Source organism: Simochromis diagramma, unplaced genomic scaffold, assembly GCF_900408965.1.
Source record: "Simochromis diagramma unplaced genomic scaffold, fSimDia1.1 OVJJ01000565.1, whole genome shotgun sequence".
NCBI classification, from domain to species: Eukaryota; Metazoa; Chordata; class Actinopteri; order Cichliformes; family Cichlidae; genus Simochromis; species Simochromis diagramma.
In genome coordinates this window covers 2,720,778-2,739,048 of record NW_024387304.1, presented here as the reverse complement: position 1 = coordinate 2,739,048, position 18,271 = coordinate 2,720,778, and the positions used below count along the sequence as shown (strand labels likewise).

At 41.2% G+C, this 18,271-nt stretch overlaps 1 protein-coding gene and 2 long non-coding RNA genes across 5 annotated transcripts; all 3 read left to right on the top strand.

Annotated features, from left to right (window-relative positions):
• Nucleotides 1-310: 310 nt before the first annotated feature.
• Nucleotides 311-6,560, top strand: LOC120716732. Its single transcript, XR_005692029.1, has 3 exons — nt 311-1,980; nt 5,580-6,237; nt 6,447-6,560. It is a non-coding gene; the product is annotated as an uncharacterized LOC120716732 (long non-coding RNA).
• Nucleotides 6,561-9,519: 2,959 nt separating this feature from the next.
• Nucleotides 9,520-10,565, top strand: LOC120716595. Its single transcript, XR_005691998.1, has 3 exons — nt 9,520-9,854; nt 9,993-10,092; nt 10,316-10,565. It is a non-coding gene; the product is annotated as an uncharacterized LOC120716595 (long non-coding RNA).
• A 2,460-nt stretch (nt 10,566-13,025) lies between these two features.
• Nucleotides 13,026-18,043, top strand: LOC120716739. 3 transcript variants are annotated; one of them, XM_040004343.1, is made up of 3 exons: nt 13,026-17,195; nt 17,334-17,433; nt 17,657-18,043. In XM_040004343.1, exon 1 carries the CDS (start codon nt 13,100-13,102, stop codon nt 16,859-16,861), a length of 3,762 nt encoding a protein of 1,253 aa, XP_039860277.1. In that variant the 5' UTR covers nt 13,026-13,099; the 3' UTR covers nt 16,862-17,195; nt 17,334-17,433; nt 17,657-18,043. The 3 variants fall into 3 exon arrangements, with proteins under 3 accessions (XP_039860277.1, XP_039860276.1, XP_039860275.1); XM_040004342.1 differs by having other exon boundaries at nt 17,338-18,043; XM_040004341.1 differs by having other exon boundaries at nt 17,334-18,043.
• Nucleotides 18,044-18,271: the final 228 nt, after the last annotated feature.

Below are 18,271 nucleotides of genomic sequence, written 5' to 3'. Positions count from 1 at the left end.
GTAACAATGTGATTGTTTTCTAACAAAAAACAGTGTGAAACTTAAGTTAGACTTGTGTTTGTAAATGAACCGCCCCATGTTATGTAGCTTTCTGGATTTTATACTTGTTGGGCTACATATTTATTTATTATACAGGCTATACAGTACATAAGATCAAAACTCACGTTTTATGTAACTAAAGTGTGTAATTATGTGGGCTACAGACAATAATTAAGTTATAGACTATATTTATATGAAAAACGTGTATACTTACTGCATTTGAATTATTTTAACCATATGTAACCACCTGCATATGTGTTTGAAAAAAAAAAAGGCTTTGATTTTGCCACCCCATTTGATTTCTTTGCCACCCTCATGCCACCCTAAGAAAATTTCTCTAGATCCGCCCCTGTCTGTAAGGCAGGGTTAGGAGAGGTGTGCTCACATGTTAGTGCCATACTCAACACAATTCTGGCAGTTATAAATAAACTTTGATTAGTACATCTGATAGCACAGCAACTATCTGGGATTAAACTCAAAGATGTTGAGTTGATGGGTGGATGGCTGTGGACCAAAGCACTGTTTTTGCTCTCCAGATGGACCAGAACGTCAGACATGAAATCTATGGATATTTTCTTCATTGAGATGATGATTGTGTATTTTTTTTCAGTGAACACCAAGATAAAAATATTTGCTGCCATTTTAAATTTCCAAATTTTCCAAATGTCATGAATATTGTGAAGAGCCATGCAGTCTGTGCTGTCTGATAAGTTTCTGAATTTATCTTATTGGCTCCCAACTTTTTAAAGGGTGGTTTATAAAACATCAGAATTGTACTTTGATGTGAGAAATGTAGGGTAAAAACTGTGTGGTAAACACAGCTCTTAGTTGTTCACCTCTTTATTTTGTCACATTCATAGCATTTTTTACCCGAGCCTTGCAACCTTCAAAAAATAAAAAACGAAAGCCAAAACAATGCAGAAATGTCGGGGAGTTAACAACTATTCAGTGTGAAAAGGCATTATTAATCCATTGTGGCAGTAATTGTGAGACACAGGTGGATTTCTTATATATGTCTGCACACACTGTGGTTAAATGTGGTTTCTGCTTTCACTGCGTTCTTACTTTACCCTGTTAGACATGCAGAGGATATATTTCACATATGGAAAAACATGATTTAACTGTTTTTAAAAAGTCAAATAGTTTACACTATTTCGATTTTGAAAATATATTTTTTCATTGTTTTTACTACAGACTGCATATGGGCATAGTCCCCCATTAGGTTTTTAACTCTGCGTACTGAAGATTCAGCATTAATGTTTTGGGGCCTGCCATGTTAGCTGTTAGTTTTTTTTTTGGAGTGGAGGTGATAATATTAAGGAGAATGAAGACTCAAGTTATCAAGTTAGCTAGTTATACTAGCTAGCAAGGATCAGTAGCAGGTGGCATTTATAAAGTGTAAAGTTGCACCTCAGATACATTTGCTAGTTTGTGTAAAGTAACAAGCTAGTAAAGTAATAGAATTTTACTCACTAAAACAGAAGCACAGACTTTAGGCAATTTGTATCACAGAGGAAGCTAAATTATAGGTTGCTTGATGCTTAAGCAATTAAACCTGTTACTTCAAATCCTAACTGCTGCCTTTCTGTAGAGAGCTTACATGTTCCCAATTGGGAGCCTGACTTCCTGCCACAGTCCAAACACCTTTATATTAGACTATATTAGCTATGGATGGTAAATGGTAACTGGACTGAATCTTATAGCGCCTTTCTACTCTCCCAGAGCACTCAAGAGCTTTATAAAACATACCACATTCACCCATTCACACAAGCACTTTCTTCTTTGCTTGTGTGTTTTCTATGTTACATTCACATGCATCCATACTCCAGTAGACACACTGGAGAGCAACTTTGGCACACAGACTGGGGGAGCCAGGGATCAAATCACCAACCTTCTGATCAATAGATGACCTCCTCTACATCGTACCTCCAGCTACCACAGGTGATGACTTCATACACAGACCATATTGATCAGATCAGTATCCCTCATCCAATTTGTGATTCAGTGGATGATGAGAGTCAAACCTTAATACTGATCTGTATGTTTGTTTACGGTACACATGTACTTTTAAATGTCCTCTATTACTGATGGAAATCTCACAGTCTAAGAAGGCTAACCTGCCACTTTTCGTATCCTCTCTGGTGAAATTGTTGTGCTTGTCCAATGAGTTAATGTTATCAGTGAATTATGGTACATCCTGAGATTTGTTTTTCACCCAGGTATCACCCACATACCTGAACCAATGACTTCGTGGTGTTCCAGAGCAGAATAACAGAGCTGTGTTTTCCACTTCCAGCTATAATTACTAACCCATTTCACTGTCTTCCTCTTAAATCCAGAATCAAATTTAACCCTCTCAGGCCCAAATTAAGTTTTTTGTTGCTAATGCACAACCAAGTCCTGCAGTGGTACTTCTGAGTAAAAAAAAACCTCATAAAATATGTATGTGGGGTAATCAGGTTGTTAGTTCTTAACTGTTGCAAATCTGCAACGTCTGCCTGGAGAGGGTTAAAAGCCTTATGACCACTTACGAGGTCTAGAATAATCAGACCCCATAATACTGTATCACCCCAATAGAGGACTTTGCTCTCAGCTTCCTGGGCTCCCTCTGTATTTGAATATTTTCTAAGTTAAATTAAAAAAAAAAAAAATCAATACAGAAATGTACAACTTCTGAAAATCTGTTGATTTATATACCTGTCCATTCATGGGGCTCTTTTACTTAAAGAAATATATGATAATATAAATTAAAGCACAAGAGCAGAGTTTCAGTTTCAATATTATTGTCCATATAAATGCATTTACACCAAAATATCTGGTAATGTTAACAGTTATTAAACAGTGAAGAAACTGTACAAAAATTTAAGAATAGTGTGTCATGAAATTAAACTGCAACTATATGGATTATGGCAGGAGTGTAAAATTTGGTGTTTTTCCAGGAAGTAAACACTTGGCTTTCTAGCACAACTAAAAATATCATTTGCTCTTTTAAAATTTGCAGGCTGTGAGTACTTAATACACTGTAACTAACATTACAATGTGCAAAAATTTGCGTACCATAAGCAAAACACAGATTTTGGTGATTTTGGTCAGTACAGCCAACTATATCATTACCCCAGTGGTACACAAACATTTACAAAGGCCTGTAGCATACATTTTTTGCGGAAATGTCACATTAAGGGCAGAAATTGCTTCATGGCTTCTGAAGAGTACAGCAGGATAATAAGGTCCTGGGTGTGTTTGTTTGTGCCTTCGACCTGATCGGCATTCTGATGAGCAGGCACGTCTGCAGGACTAATTGGCCTCTTTAAATGGAAAAATGTCCAGTGAGCGTGACCCATCTATGAGTCGGTAACACCCCACCACCTCCATCACCGGTCTGTTTATCATCACTTTATGAAAACAAAGCCCTCCAATTAGCAGAAGGGCAGTCATGGAAATAATAATGACCATAAACTGAATGGTCATTGAATGGATTTAAAAAGTTGAAGTCAAACAATTGTGATGCACTTAAAAAGTAATTTATTTATAAATCCCTGGAGCTCTGTGCTTTGTTGCTGTACTGTTTATGTACCGGATTTATATATGTAGCCACACTGGAATGTCAGCACTTAATTTTATAATATAATATAATATTAGCATTGATTAAATAATAATAATAATAATAATAATAATAATAATAATAATATCATAGTTCATTCAATATCAGTAAGAGCAGTAATAGTTAAATCATAGTTAAAGCATTTTAATTCCAGCTACTTAGATGAATAACAGACAACGAGGAATCTTTTCATTAGCTTCATTTTTATTTTCTAGGGTTAAAAAAACAACCAAAACACACACACACACACACACACACACACACACACACACACACACACACACACACACACACACACACAGAGAGTTAAATTTCTTGTCTTAATTTGTTGATAAAAGTAAGAAGAAAATAAGAACATATATTGAAGGTTTGCTAGTTATCATATCATTTATTTATCCTGAAGTCTCATTGACACTGTTTTTCTTCTTCTTGTGTTTTTTAACAGTGACCTGAGCAAAAAGACAGCAGATGTTACAAGAGGTATAGAAGCTTAATAATAATATAATAATACATTTTATTTCATGGCGCCTTTCTAAAACCCAAGGTCACCTTACAAAGAGAAAAAGATAAAACAGTAGATTAAAATAGATTCTAATAGATTCTAATAAATTAAAATACAGAAACCAGCAAAATACAACCACAAACAACAAATTAAAAAAAACAAAAAAACCCATGATATGACAGTAAGTAAAATCTGTATTAAAGCGAGTAATCCAGTTTAAACAAGTAGGTTTAGGGATGGGCATTCAGTCCCAACAGTAGGGCTGCCACGTTTGTACAAGGATGCCAGATGCTTAGGTAGGCCGGATATAAACCTATGTTTAACCAGAGTAGCGAAAGACCGCGGTGATCTGAAAATGATGTGCTGGGATTGTGCCGTTCTCGGCGGCTCTAGTAACCCTCGAGCTCTCGGCTAGCTATCGAGCTGGTGGGTAACAGACGTCTCCGAAAACGTCGAAGCACTTTTGCAAATATGCGATGTCTCGATAAACGGAGCAGATAGTTGCAGTTTACACACCCACATTCTCGCCTGAAAATATGTTAACAGTTTATTTTGTGACCCAGAAAGAGTAATTTTAAAACTTAGTAGCGGCCGCCATTGCCGGAAACTGGAGTTTGGCTGGGCCGCGCTATGAATCTTGGGATATGGTGGGCCACGAAGGACACACCAGACCCATCCTTAAAATTTGAAGAAAAGAAGGACGCATTTGTCGGCTACATTTGTCGGAGTCTACGAATTTGGACAGCCTTCGGCGCGTCGCTGTGGCGTAATTGGTCTACAAATGCGTCCCCAGGAGGATGAAGCCCATGAAGTTGAATCACAGTCTTTGCAAACTACTTTCCTGCCTTGATGGAAAAGAAAATGGACATCAGACGATTTTTTTTGAGAAATGAGAGGGGCAATCCTTAAGTTGTGGTGGCTCTGCTTCTGGGTCAACACATAAAACAGTTAAACAAACTTAAATCCTGTATGTCTTTGAGATTCTATGAACACTGGGCAGATCATTCCCAACAGTTGTGTTTTAAACTCTTAAAAATCAGCTGTTGCTTCTGTCTGCCTCTCCCCATTGATCTGTAGCTCCTCATCATCGCGGAGAGCTCACAGAAAGCTTTCTCCCAGCTGTAACTGGCGGCTTTGTTTTAGCAGCACCAGAACTTTCTGAAAAGCTCTGAAGCATGCTTGCTTGTATTTAAAAATGTGCGCGGCAGTAGTCGCTTGTTCTGTCATGCAGATACAGCTTTGCTCGCGTATCTGCTTCATTATCCGCTCAGATGATCGCACTGCGTGGAAACAATGGGACACAGCAGCATCATGAACTCCAGCTATAGGGAGATTTTTCAGGAGGAAAACAGATAAATAAAAAAAACATTCATGTTATAACTATGAGATCTGGTCTGTCATTTAAAATTTCATTTTTTTTGTCCCCTTACTTCTTAGATCATCGAAGAGTTCAGACGCATCACCAGTTTCGTTGGTGGAGACATTCATGCTGAAACTTGATGAGTACACACCAGGTCTTTTGCAGCTTATGCCTGCCAAAGGAGGAGCTGCTGGTTCCGAGATAAGACCTCTGCTGGACACTTTGAATGACCTATGTTATTTGACTTTTTTCACAAATATGTAATTATGGAGGGCTGCAGTGGGTAGCAAGAAGGTCCTGGGTTCGAATCCTGGCCCAGGGTCTTTATGCATGGAGTTTGCATGTTCTCCCTGTGCATGTGTGGGTTCCCCCCAGGTATTCCGGCTTCCTCCCACAGTCAGAAAACAGGACTGTTAGGTAAATTGGTCTCTCCAAATTGTCCTTAGGTTTGAGTGTGTGCGTGCATGGTTGTTTATCCTGTCTGTCTCTATGTTTCCTTGTGATTGACTGTCCAGGGTGTACCCAGCCTCTCACCTGTTGAAAGCTGGAGATAGACATCAGCCACGTTTTTGTTTTTAATTCAGTCTTAATGTAAGTAAATCACTTGACTTAGTCTCTTCACTAAATTGTATCTCCCTACAGGCACAGAGCATCGAGAAGAAAAGGGATGTCGTTATCTGCTGCTTCATTAGCTACCTCGGGGAAAGACAAGAAGATCTTTTTCATGACTGCCAGGTTTGTCATATTGATAACAGTTTACTTATTAACTCAAGGGATCCTAATGTTCTTCTCTCCTGTCCTCTCCTATCCCCTGTTCTCCCCTTCTCCATTCATCTTCTGTCCACTCCCCTCTTTAGATAAACTGAAATATATTGAAAAAGCATCTTAAATAAAATAAAATAAAACATGTGTATGCTTTTTGTTTCTTTCTTTTTAACACGTAGGAATGTGAGTATTACACAGACAATAAGATGAAGGTGATCGTGATCCACAACATCATGGCTGAGGAGGATCCATCAGATGTGTCCATTGTGATTGAGGGAAACCAAGTGATGGAGGGATGTGGAAGCCGAACAAAGGCATGTGTACTGCTGATGGGACTGATATATGCCCTCAACCTCGAATATCCGAAGGAGCTGAAGAACTTTTCAAAAACTTTTTTTGGAACTTGACGGGGCCAAACTACTGAAAAAGGTCCCCGGCCTCAAAAATAAGCTTGTGCAATGCACACACATTTCCCCTCTTGTTCCCAGAGGATCTTTTGTCCAGACATAGCTTGAGATATATATATATATATATATATATATATATATATGGGACATTCTCTAAAAATAACCTGTCTTTTACCAAAATTTGGAACTTAAGATGTAGCAGACACATACACAGTCATAATCTTTTAACGTAATGGCAACCACTCATACTTGTGTGACTAGATCAACCCTATTGAGACTTCTGTGACATCTTTGCATGTCTAAAGACATTTAAGTATAGCAACAGTAGCCATGGAACATTTTATAACAATTCACCCATAATAATGACTCAGAAACGCCATCAAACAGAAACCCCAGTATAAGCCTCGAGATGCCGGTCTCCTAATTGCCAATTTTCTCCGAGCAGGGGGCCCTGACATGACACAGGGGTCTATCTCTGGAGTTGGTATAGATAATGGAGCCCACCTACAGGGAGTGGTGACCAAACAGTACAAAACAATTAATGCTACTGCACCACTATCAAAGGCTTGCAGAGAAAACAGCAAGCCATGCGTGACTGGAGCAAGGGTTTACAGGGGAAATTAGTCACCTCAGAAGCAGCAGAGGAGGAGTTTGATTTGGTTCAAAAAGCTGCAATTAGCACTGCACATTAGGGGTACATGCCAGGGCAACTGTATGGGATCCCAACACTGCATATATGTAGATTTTATTTACAAAAAAATGGTGAATGTGGTATCCTCTGTAACTGCTAGTTTTAAGATTAAGGCTTTGGGATTTTGAGACTCTACACTTTAAGGCTCAACCTGACACCATGAAACCAATCCAACTGAGAAAAAAAAAAACACAAACTGATCATGTCCATATACTCAGTTCACCCTGAGAAATCCCATAATAAGTTGACAATTGCACGAAAATCACTACTGTCTGTTTCACTGTTAGAAAACAAAAATAAATAAATAAAGATGGTTAAAGTAAAAACCAACAACATTAACAACATTGTCGGGACTGGCATGTGTATTACATGCTTTGTCATGATATAGTATTTTTGTAATAGTAATAACTAATGATAAAATGCAGAATGATGTATAAGCACAAAGAGAGTGAGCAAGGATGAGTGAAGAAGAAACACTGCATTTCTGGAACTCTCCAGCATCTAGGTCTATGACACTGCAACTAAGAGAAGATTTGGGGTCATCTGATCCAGCCAAACTATATCTTAAAAAGGAAAGTTTTAAACCGAATCTTAAAAGATAAGAGGATGTCTGTCTTCTATGCTCTGCCTCACATTCTACTTTTAAATAGCCTAAGAACCACAAGTAAACCAGTAGTCAAAGAGTGACGTGTTCTACTGGGGTTATACTGTACTGTAAGGTTCGTAAGTTAAGATGGGGCCTGATTATTCAAAACCTTATATGAGATGATAAGACTTTTGAATTTGATTTTGGATTTAACAGGGAACCAGAAGTTATCAGGCTGTCTTTTTAGTCCCTGTCAGTATTCTTGCTGCAGCATTTTGGATAAATTGAATGCTTTTCAGGGAGTTTTTTGAAAAAAAACCCTGATACTAATAAATTACAATAGTTCAGCTTAGAAGTAACAAATGCATTAACTAGTTTTTCAGCAGAGTAAGTATCTGGTTAGACACGATCTCAGGGTTCAGGATTGTTCCATTTTTGGAGGTTGTGTGCTATCTAACTGGAGACATAACTCATAGACACACGAGACCCGCCATTACTCCTGTCAGTGTCCTTTATTATTTTTATATCCCCCTCACAACAACAACCCAGCACAAACGTTCCTACCTCTTATCATTTACCCGATACTACAAGTATCTTGCTCAAAGATATTTTGAAATGCAGGTTGAAAGAACAAGGAAAATCAGAGTTCTCCAATCAGATGACCAGTACCAGTTACTGGTTCCATGGTACATCATGAAACTGTGGAAATGAGTTTAACTGAACCAAATGGGCTCAAATTGAAAACTCACTAAAATATAATTTACAGTAATGAGAAAAAGAACATCTTCACAGAACTCTATACAGTCTCATAAAAAATAACAGCAGTTTTACTGTTTCCACAGGATTTAAAAGGACAATGGGCAAGCAGTTGCTACTAATCAAATGCACTTAATTAATCTTGCATGACCACAACAGAGAAGTTTGGGTAGTTTGCTGGTGTGGAACGTTTCACACAATGCCAACATTTTCCCAGCACTTGACGTAGCAGTAAATTCACCCCTAGGAGCTACATCTAAAACCCCACAGGCCTCACTTAAAGTTCTAAATGATAAAGTTAATGAAAGCACAATTAGAAAAAAACGGAAACAATATGAGTAGTTCAGGTTAGGTTTTCCCCAAAGTTATCAAGAGAAAGACTGGTTGTTGACAGCTAAACTTAGCTAAAACTGGGTCAAGAAAAAGGGCGCCAAACACAGTAGCAAATCTACAACAGACTGGCTAAAAAAAAAGATAGTAAAGATAGACTTTGACTATAGTAATGACCCAGTCAAAGCCCATACCTCAATGTGATGGAAATCATGTGCTGGAATCTGACTGTCATGATTCTGGGCCAGTTGTGTTTTGGTGACTGTTATGTATAATTATTGAGGTTTAACTGGTTAGTTCTTTGTTCACACGTCTCTGAGTTTACTTGTGATTCAATTCAATTCAATTTATTTATATAGCGCCAAATCACAACAAAAGTCGCCTCAAGGCGCTTCATAGATACAGAGAAAAACCCAACAATCATATGACCCCCTATGAGCAAGCACTTTGGCGACAGTGGGAAGGAAAAACTCCCTTGATCAGTTTAGTTACTTGTTACTTGTCCATTAGGCTGTGTTTATGTACGCGTCTTGTTTCCCCTTTCTGTTCCCATGTTTCCTTCTTCACTTTCATTCCATGCCTCCTGTCTCCTCTGTCTGTCATGTTTGTCCATGTTTCCCTCAGCCTGTCATGCCTCTCTCCCACTCTCTCATGCTCTCTCTCTGTAATGAACCGCTGATCTGTACCATAAGTCATCCTTGCGGGGGTTGTCGGAACTGTATGCGCAGTCGCACTAAGGACAGATGTGATCAGAGGCATGCCCCGTAACGCGTATAGAGCAGTCTGTCGCGGCAGGAATAAGTTGTACAAAGTCCATGTAAGTTACGATAATACTTTGATAAGTATGATAAGTGTGTTTCTAATGTAAGGTATGTTGCTGCGTTTGTATTGTGAGCTATCTGAAAACCTTTTTATTTTGTATTTACGTTATTTACATCCATGTGCTATTTTTTAGCTAGACATGTGTGTCATGCAAGCTAGCAGCACCCCATGAGAAACGGGCCGAAGTGTTTAAGTGTTTACCGGAGTTTTGCACCCTTGGCAAGCGGACTGAGGTATGTGATGAGAGAAGATCTGTTGTTATATTTTATTTAACTGAACTGTGTAATCCCTTGATGCTGTTTGAAGTAACCCCTTTTGTTTTATTTAATCTGTGACTGTATATCTCAGAATTACTTGTTTGAACTTGCCTGAATTAACTTAAGCTCATTGTTGTTATTGCTCATTGTTATAGTTCAAAGGGTACTGTACGGGTATCAATTTTTTCTTATTTTATAGTTTTCACGGTGCTCAACGTCCAGAGAATGAGCCGTGTGTGGTGAGGAAATAAATGGCTGCACCCGTTAGAGACTCTTCTGTCGTTCTTGATGCCAAGGGCTGCTACAGTGAAAACTCATCGCTGCCTTGCAGCCATCTACACTCATCTTATTCTTTCGTCGAACTGTGAGTAAAGGAGTGTATCGCATCATCCAGAGACTGCTGGATCAGTAAAGGACTCAAAATAAGGACATTATAAATACAATGTCATGCACACCTTCATCTTGTAAGCTGTGTGAACAAATGATCTTCAACATGGCAGTCTAAAGTAATGCAAGAAAAAAAAAAGACCTCTTCTGTATTTAACACAGTAGCATGTAAAGTTGTGATGCTGAATATCCCACATTTCTTGCATCAGAATGTCTAAGACTGAATCTGGGCTTTATGCTATCAGTTGTACTTCTGTAAAAACTTAAGTGGCAAATTGTCTGATTTGAGGGCATCATCAGTATTATTTGGGTTTTGTTGTCAGTCTGTGAGGTTAAAGGTGTAAATATCTAAGTTGAGTGTTAATAAGTTTGAAACCACCACTCAACCCATTTGAGTTCAGATATATACACTTAAAAGGGCAGGTGCAACAAGCCAAAAATAAAATTAATAATAATGTTGTCCCCTGTTGAAGGAATAGACAAATCTACAGAGGCACAAGAGGCCAGGTCCAGCTCCAGAGAGCGAAGACTAACAGAAAAGGGGCAGGAGATGCATGAACAGGAAGCCAAGAAAAATGAAAGGTCATTTAGCAAGGCATATGAGTCCTGGAAGGAGTTAGCAAGAGGAGTTAGAACAAAGCTGAAAGGTTTCTGCTCAAACGAAGACCTTGTTAGAACACAAACGGACATTAAGGCTAAAGAAGCATTAATGCATGAACTGTATGAGCCTATCCGACGTAATCATACTTCTACTCCAGATGTTGTCAAGAAAATGGATGCGTGTGTTGCCCTAACAACAGAAATTTGTGATCTCATTAGTAAACGACTAGAAGATATAGATAAGACTTTTAATGACAGGCTCGAGAAGGAGCGTGTAAGGATGATATTAAGTAAGGAGGAGTATGGATCTGTTTTTGGGAAAACTGAAACAGAAACAGTTATTTCAGAGCATTCAAAGGGCTCAGATTCATACTCTGGAGCCACATCTACGACTTCTAGCAAACGTGTGGATGCCGAAGCTGACCTTGCAGCTAAACTAGAACAGGCGAAAGCAATGCAACGAATACATGAACAGCAAGCCAAGTTGAGTAGCTTAGAGCATGAGTGGAAAATCAAGGAAGCACAAATGATTGCAGAAATGACAGCAAAGCTAGAGGAAGAGAGAACTAAACTGCAACAGCTACAGGCAGAAAATGAGGTAAAAGTAGCAGCAGCCAGAGTGAGAGCTTACAACAACTACGATGGATTGGAAAGCCTTAAGCATGAAGCAGATGACAAATCACAACTTGATAGCCAAATCATTGAATCTCAGAATCCATTGAATCCACAGGCTGAATCATTTCGACCTCAGTGTGCACCACCTGAGATTTTGCAAAGGCAACAGGAGGTCAGCTTAACACAGGAGCTTGCAAGCTTGTTCGTCTCCAACCGTCTGCCTGCACCTGAACCCACAGTGTTCACTGGTAACCCTTTAAAGTTTATAGACTGGAAGATATCCTTTATGGCATTGATTGGCCACAAACCCCTCCCCGCAGGCGAAAAAATGTTGTACTTGAAAAGTTATCTTGCTGGTGAGGCACGGAAGGCGGTCGAAGGATTCTTCTATCGAAACTCAGAAGATGCATATCAGGGTGCCTGGGAGATTCTTCAGGAGAGGTATGGAAGTTCATTTGTCGTCCAAAAGGCTTTCAGGGATAAACTGATGAAATGGCCAAAAATAGCTCCCAATGACCCAGTAGCCCTCAGAGAGTTTTCAGATTTCCTTCAAAGTTGTGCCGAGGCCATCCCTCATGTTAAAGGGCTGGCAATTCTAAATGATTGTGAAGAAAATCATAAACTTCTCAAAAAACTGCCCGAATGGCTGGTACGCAGATGGGGTCGTGTTGTTGTGGATGAACTAGACAGATGTCAAGAGTATCCACCATTTGCTCATTTCACCAGATTTCTACAAAGGGAAGCTAGAATAGCCTGCAACCCCATTGCTTCTCCCTTCTTATTAACCACTAAAGTTACAGATGAAAGGCTTCCTAAGAGAACCAAGGCACTCAGCACCAATGCTCAAGCTAAGCACTCTGCAGGTAAACCAGGGACCTTAATTTCAAAGCCAAGACCACCATGCTTCGTCTGCAACGATGAAACACACGGTGTCGCCAAGTGCCCAACCTTTGCCACAAGGCTTCCTGATGAAAAGAGAGCTTTCATTCGTGAAAACCGTCTTTGCTTCGGCTGTTTAAGAAAGGGTCACACTAGTAAAGAATGCAAAAGAAGGCACACATGCACTATATGTGGTCGAAATCATCCAACTTGCTTGCACATAGAGAGAATTGAGGGAGCCAGTGAAATGTTAAACAGTGATTCACCATCTGCAGGAAATGAGACAAAGGAAGTCCGCAATGTCATGTCACACACATTGACAAGACACTCCTCTGCTACGTCTAGCATTGTTCCAGTTTTTGTGTCATTGGCAGAAGACCCCCACAGTGAGATTCTCACATATGCTCTGCTTGACACACAAAGCGATTCAACTTTCATCTTGGGAGATCTGGTCTCTGCACTAAATGTGAAGACTCAGCCAGTGCAATTAAGGCTCAGTACAATGACAGCAGTAGACACAGTCATAGCTAGCAAAGTGGCTTGTGGATTGCAAGTTCGTGGGCTCCATAGTGAGTCGCATGTTAAGCTACGCCAGGCATACACAAGGGATTTCATCCCAGTCGATAAGTCTCACATTCCTACAAAGGACACCGCACTTCAGTGGCCACATCTGAGGCAACTGGCAAACAAGCTGCAGCCACTTCAAGACTGTGAAGTGGGATTGCTGATTGGCTATGATTGCCCATCAGCACTGGCCCCTCTAGAAGTCATTGTAGGGTCAGAAAACCATCCATTTGCTCAAAGAACCGTGCTTGGCTGGAGCATCATAGGATCAGCAAATCCATATCTTGATAGAAAGGAACATCAAAGCTTTGTACACAGAGTGGCAGTAAAGGAAATGCCATTGCCTCCGGTCAATGATGTGTTAAAGGCCCTAGAAATGGATTTCAGTGAAAGAAACTATCAAGATAAATATGTTTCTCAAGATGATGTTCATTTTGTAAAACTCCTCGGCAGCACAATCAGGAAAAGGAAGGATGGACACTATGAGATGCCACTTCCTTTCAAGGGCAGCTCTCCACCCATGCTGCCAAACAACAAGCAACTGGCTGAAGCTCGTTTGCAACACCTCAAGAGGAAGTTAAGGTCCAACAGGCAGTACCATGACCATTACACAGCATTCATGGAGGAAACCATCAGCAAAGGTGTTGCAGAACCAGCCCCCCCAGCACATGAGGGAGAGACAATTTGGTACATCCCACATCATGGGGTGTACCATCCTAGGAAACCAGATAAACTTAGGGTGGTCTTCGACTGTTCAGCCAAGTTTCTGGGCATCTCTCTGAATGACACCTTATTGACTGGCCCTGATCTGATAAACTCTCTAGTAGGAGTTCTCTGCCGCTTTAGGAGGGAGGCACTAGCCATCACCTGCGACATTGAAAAAATGTTCCATCAGTTCTATGTTCCACCTAACATGCGGAACTACCTGAGGTTCCTATGGTGGAAGGGCGGTCAGCTGGAAACAGAACCCCAAGAGTATAGAATGGCGGTGCACCTTTTCGGTGCTGGTTCCTCTCCAGGGTGTGCCAATTTCGGCCTTAAATATCTTGCACAGCAATGCGAAGCCGATTATCCTTCGGCTGCTGCTTTCATTGAAAAGAACTTTTACGTTGATGATGGACTGACTAGTGTCCCATCAGTCACAGAAGCTACAGACCTGATTATCAATGCACAGCAGCTGTGTAAGACTGGAGGTTTACACTTGCACAAATTTAACTCGAACAAGGTGGAGGCGCTATGTGGTGTTGCGCCTTCAGAAAGGGCAGTAACCACCGGACCTCTCAACCTTAGCCTGGATTCAACAGCGGAGGGTCACGTACTTGGCATTCAGTGGTCAATAGAAAGTGACACCTTCAGCTTCAACATTGACAAAAGGGACCAACCCTCAACTCGTCGTGGTATCCTGTCCGCTGTCTCCTCCCTCTATGACCCTCTTGGTCTTGTAGCTCCCTTTATCCTGAGTGGTAAATGTATTCTCCAGGAGCTGTGTCGCATGGGCGTAGGTTGGGATGATCAGCTTCCCGATAGCCTACATGCACGGTGGGAGCAATGGAAAAGGGATCTACATAGGCTAAAGGAAATAGCGATACCCAGATGCTACCATCCTCCAGACTTTGGCAACATAGTGAGGGTGGAACTGCATCACTTTTCAGATGCCAGTAACATAGGTTATGGTGCATGTTCCTACCTCAGATACAAGAATGGAAAGGATGAAGTACACTGTAGCCTTGTGTTAGCCAAAGCAAGAGTCGCACCAACAAAGCTCATGAGCATCCCAAGGCTGGAGCTTTCGGCTGCAGTAATCTCCGCAAGGCTAAGCGTCATGTTAAAAACAGAGCTCGGCATGCAGATTGACGAGGAATTCTTTTGGACTGATTCCCAAGTTGTATTGGCCTACATCAGCAATGAGGCACGGCGATTCCATGTGTTTGTCGCAAATCGTGTTCAGCTAATCCGAGAAACCACAGACCCTGCTCAGTGGCACTATGTGGATACGGCAGAAAACCCAGCTGACCACGCTTCGAGAGGTCTATGTGCAGGGGACATTCTGTCAACGAACTGGTTATCGGGTCCTAAATTTCTATGGAAACCTGAGATACACCCAACACTACATTTTTCACCAGATTTGCTAGTCTGTGACCCTGAAGTTAAATCGGTGAAAACCTTTGCCACCCATGCCAATGAGCAAAATGACATTCTGAACCGTCTAAGCCGCTTTTCCAGCTGGACAACGCTCATCAGAGTAGTTGCAAGAATTAAGAGACTAGGCATGAAGTCAGATCGTGTCAGCAGCATTGTGACGGTAGAGGAAAGGAGAAAAGCTTGTGAACTAGTAATCAGTCTGGTTCAGCAACAAGCCTTTTTGCAAGACATAAAGACACTTCAGAAGGGCAACTCTCTTCCATGCTCTAGCCCCCTAAGTTGTCTTGATCCCATCTTAGATGAAGGACTTCTTCGTGTCGGTGGAAGACTGACAAAGGCAACGCTCAGTCGAGAACTAAAACACCCAGTTATCCTTCCAAAGGAAAGTCACATTACAAGACTAATACTGTCTCATTACCACGCCACCATCTGTCATCAGGGTCGCAGTCAAACCCTAGCAGAACTCAGAGCAAATGGGTTTTGGGTGCTTGGGGGAAGCAAAGCAGTTGCCAAGTTAATACATAAATGTGTGCAATGTCGAAAACTTCGGCGCCCCACCGAGGCGCAACGCATGGCAGAGCTCCCGAAAGAAAGGACTGAAGCCTCCGCTCCTTTCTCGTACTCTGGTATGGATTGCTTTGGTCCATTTTCCATCAAGCGGGGCCGTAAGGAGTACAAAAGGTATGGGCTTATCTTTACATGCCTGTCTTCACGTGCTGTTCATATCGAGATGCTAGAAGACCTATCAACAGATGCATTCATCAATGCCCTTAGATGCTTCATCAGCCTCAGAGGAGCTGTTTGCCAACTCCGCTGTGACCAAGGCACAAACTTTGTAGGAGCCAGAAATGAGTTCAGAGAGGCTCTCAAACAATGTGACATGCAGGCACTGGAGGCTTTCCTGGCAGACAAACAGTGTGAGTTTGTTTTCAATGCTCCTTCTGCAAGTCATGCTGGTGGCATCTGGGAACGCCAAATTAGAACCATTCGTAATGTGCTAAATGCCACTACTGCTCAGTGTGCAGGAAGACTAGACGATGCCTCTCTTAGAACTTTGTTTTATGAGGCCATGGCTATTGTAAATAGCCGCCCCTTGACTGTGGGCAGTATCTGTGACCCAAAGGCACCTGAACCTCTTACTCCGAACCATCTTATACTGATGAAGTCCAAAGTTGCTCTACCACCACCTGGGAAATTTGTGAGAGAAGACTTGTATGCAGCGAAGAGGTGGCGTAGAGTACAATACTTAACTGAGCAGTTCTGGGGTAGGTGGAAAAGAGAATACCTCATGAATGTCTCCACAAGACAGAAGTGGCACAAAACCCGCTGTAATCTAAAAGTGAATGACATTGTTATCATCAAGGAAGATATGTTACCAAGGTGTCAGTGGCAACTGGGGCGTATCGTTGAAACTATCGAAGGCGATGATGGTTTAGTCCGTCGGGTCAAAGTTCAAGTAGGAGTCCAAAGTCAGACCAAGAAACAGGACCGTGCTTTCAAGCCCCCCATCATCGAGCGGCCTATTCAAAAACTGGTGGTTCTTGTTGAAAGAGAATAATAACAACCATGTTATTATCTGAGAGGAACTGACATACTGACATAAACAATGTAACAGTCCAGGTGGCACCTGCTCTATGATGTTTGTACACCTGTATATTGGTTGAAGTGGTCTCATTTTGTTGTTGTTCAAATCATGTATGATTAGCTAGTTTGTAAATCATAGCATGATTGGTGGGAGTGTAATGAACCGCTGATCTGTACCATAAGTCATCCTTGCGGGGGTTGTCGGAACTGTATGCGCAGTCGCACTAAGGACAGATGTGATCAGAGGCATGCCCCGTAACGCGTATAGAGCAGTCTGTCGCGGCAGGAATAAGTTGTACAAAGTCCATGTAAGTTACGATAATACTTTGATAAGTATGATAAGTGTGTTTCTAATGTAAGGTATGTTGCTGCGTTTGTATTGTGAGCTATCTGAAAACCTTTTTATTCTGTATTTACGTTATTTACATCCATGTGCTATTTTTTAGCTAGACATGTGTGTCATGCAAGCTAGCAGCACCCCATGAGAAACGGGCCGAAGTGTTTAAGTGTTTACCGGAGTTTTGCACCCTTGGCAAGCGGACTGAGGTATGTGATGAGAGATGATCTGTTGTTATATTTTATTTAACTGAACTGTGTAATCCCTTGATGCTGTTTGAAGTAACCCCTTTTGTTTTATTTAATCTGTGACTGTATATCTCAGAATTACTTGTTTGAACTTGCCTGAATTAACTTAAGCTCATTGTTGTTATTGCTCATTGTTATAGTTCAAAAGGTACTGTACGGGTATCAATTTTTTCTTATTTTATAGTTTTCACGGTGCTCAACGTCCAGAGAATGAGCCGTGTGTGGTGAGGAAATAAATGGCTGCACCCGTTAGAGACTCTTCTGTCGTTCTTGATGCCAAGGGCTGCTACACTCTCCCTCCCTCATCCTCATGGTCCCCTCTTACTCTCCCTTGCCATCTTAGTGGCATCTGTGTTTTGTCGTCCTTACCGTGTTCCTCTCCTTGTGTTCCATGCCGTCTCCCCAGTCTGTCATGTGTTTCATGTCTGCTCCATGTCCTATTATGTAGCTTGCGTTATCACAGTCTACGTCTCACTATTTTTCCTGTTTTATTTTGACAGTCTCATGTTCCATATTCGATTTGTTTAGTTTTGCTTCCTCTGTGGCGTCATGTTCATTTGTTTCAGCTGTGTTCCCCGTGTGTTTCCACTGAACCACATGGGGTGGCTGTGGCTGAGCTGGCGGAGCAGATCAGCTACTGACTGGCTTCCACAGTCTGCATGCCAAGTATCCTTGGGCAAGATACTAACCCCAAGTTTGCTCTCTAATGCATCCATCGGAGTGTGAATGTGTGTGAATGTTGGTTAGATTGCACTTAAGTATAGAAGGAAGTGAATGGGTGAATGGGGCATGTTGTACA

Excerpts from the sequence above, each read along its gene's own strand:
- LOC120716739 (XM_040004342.1), top strand. The coding sequence starts at position 13,100 with ATGACAGCAGTAGACACAGTCATAGCTAGCAAAGTGGCTTGTGGATTG.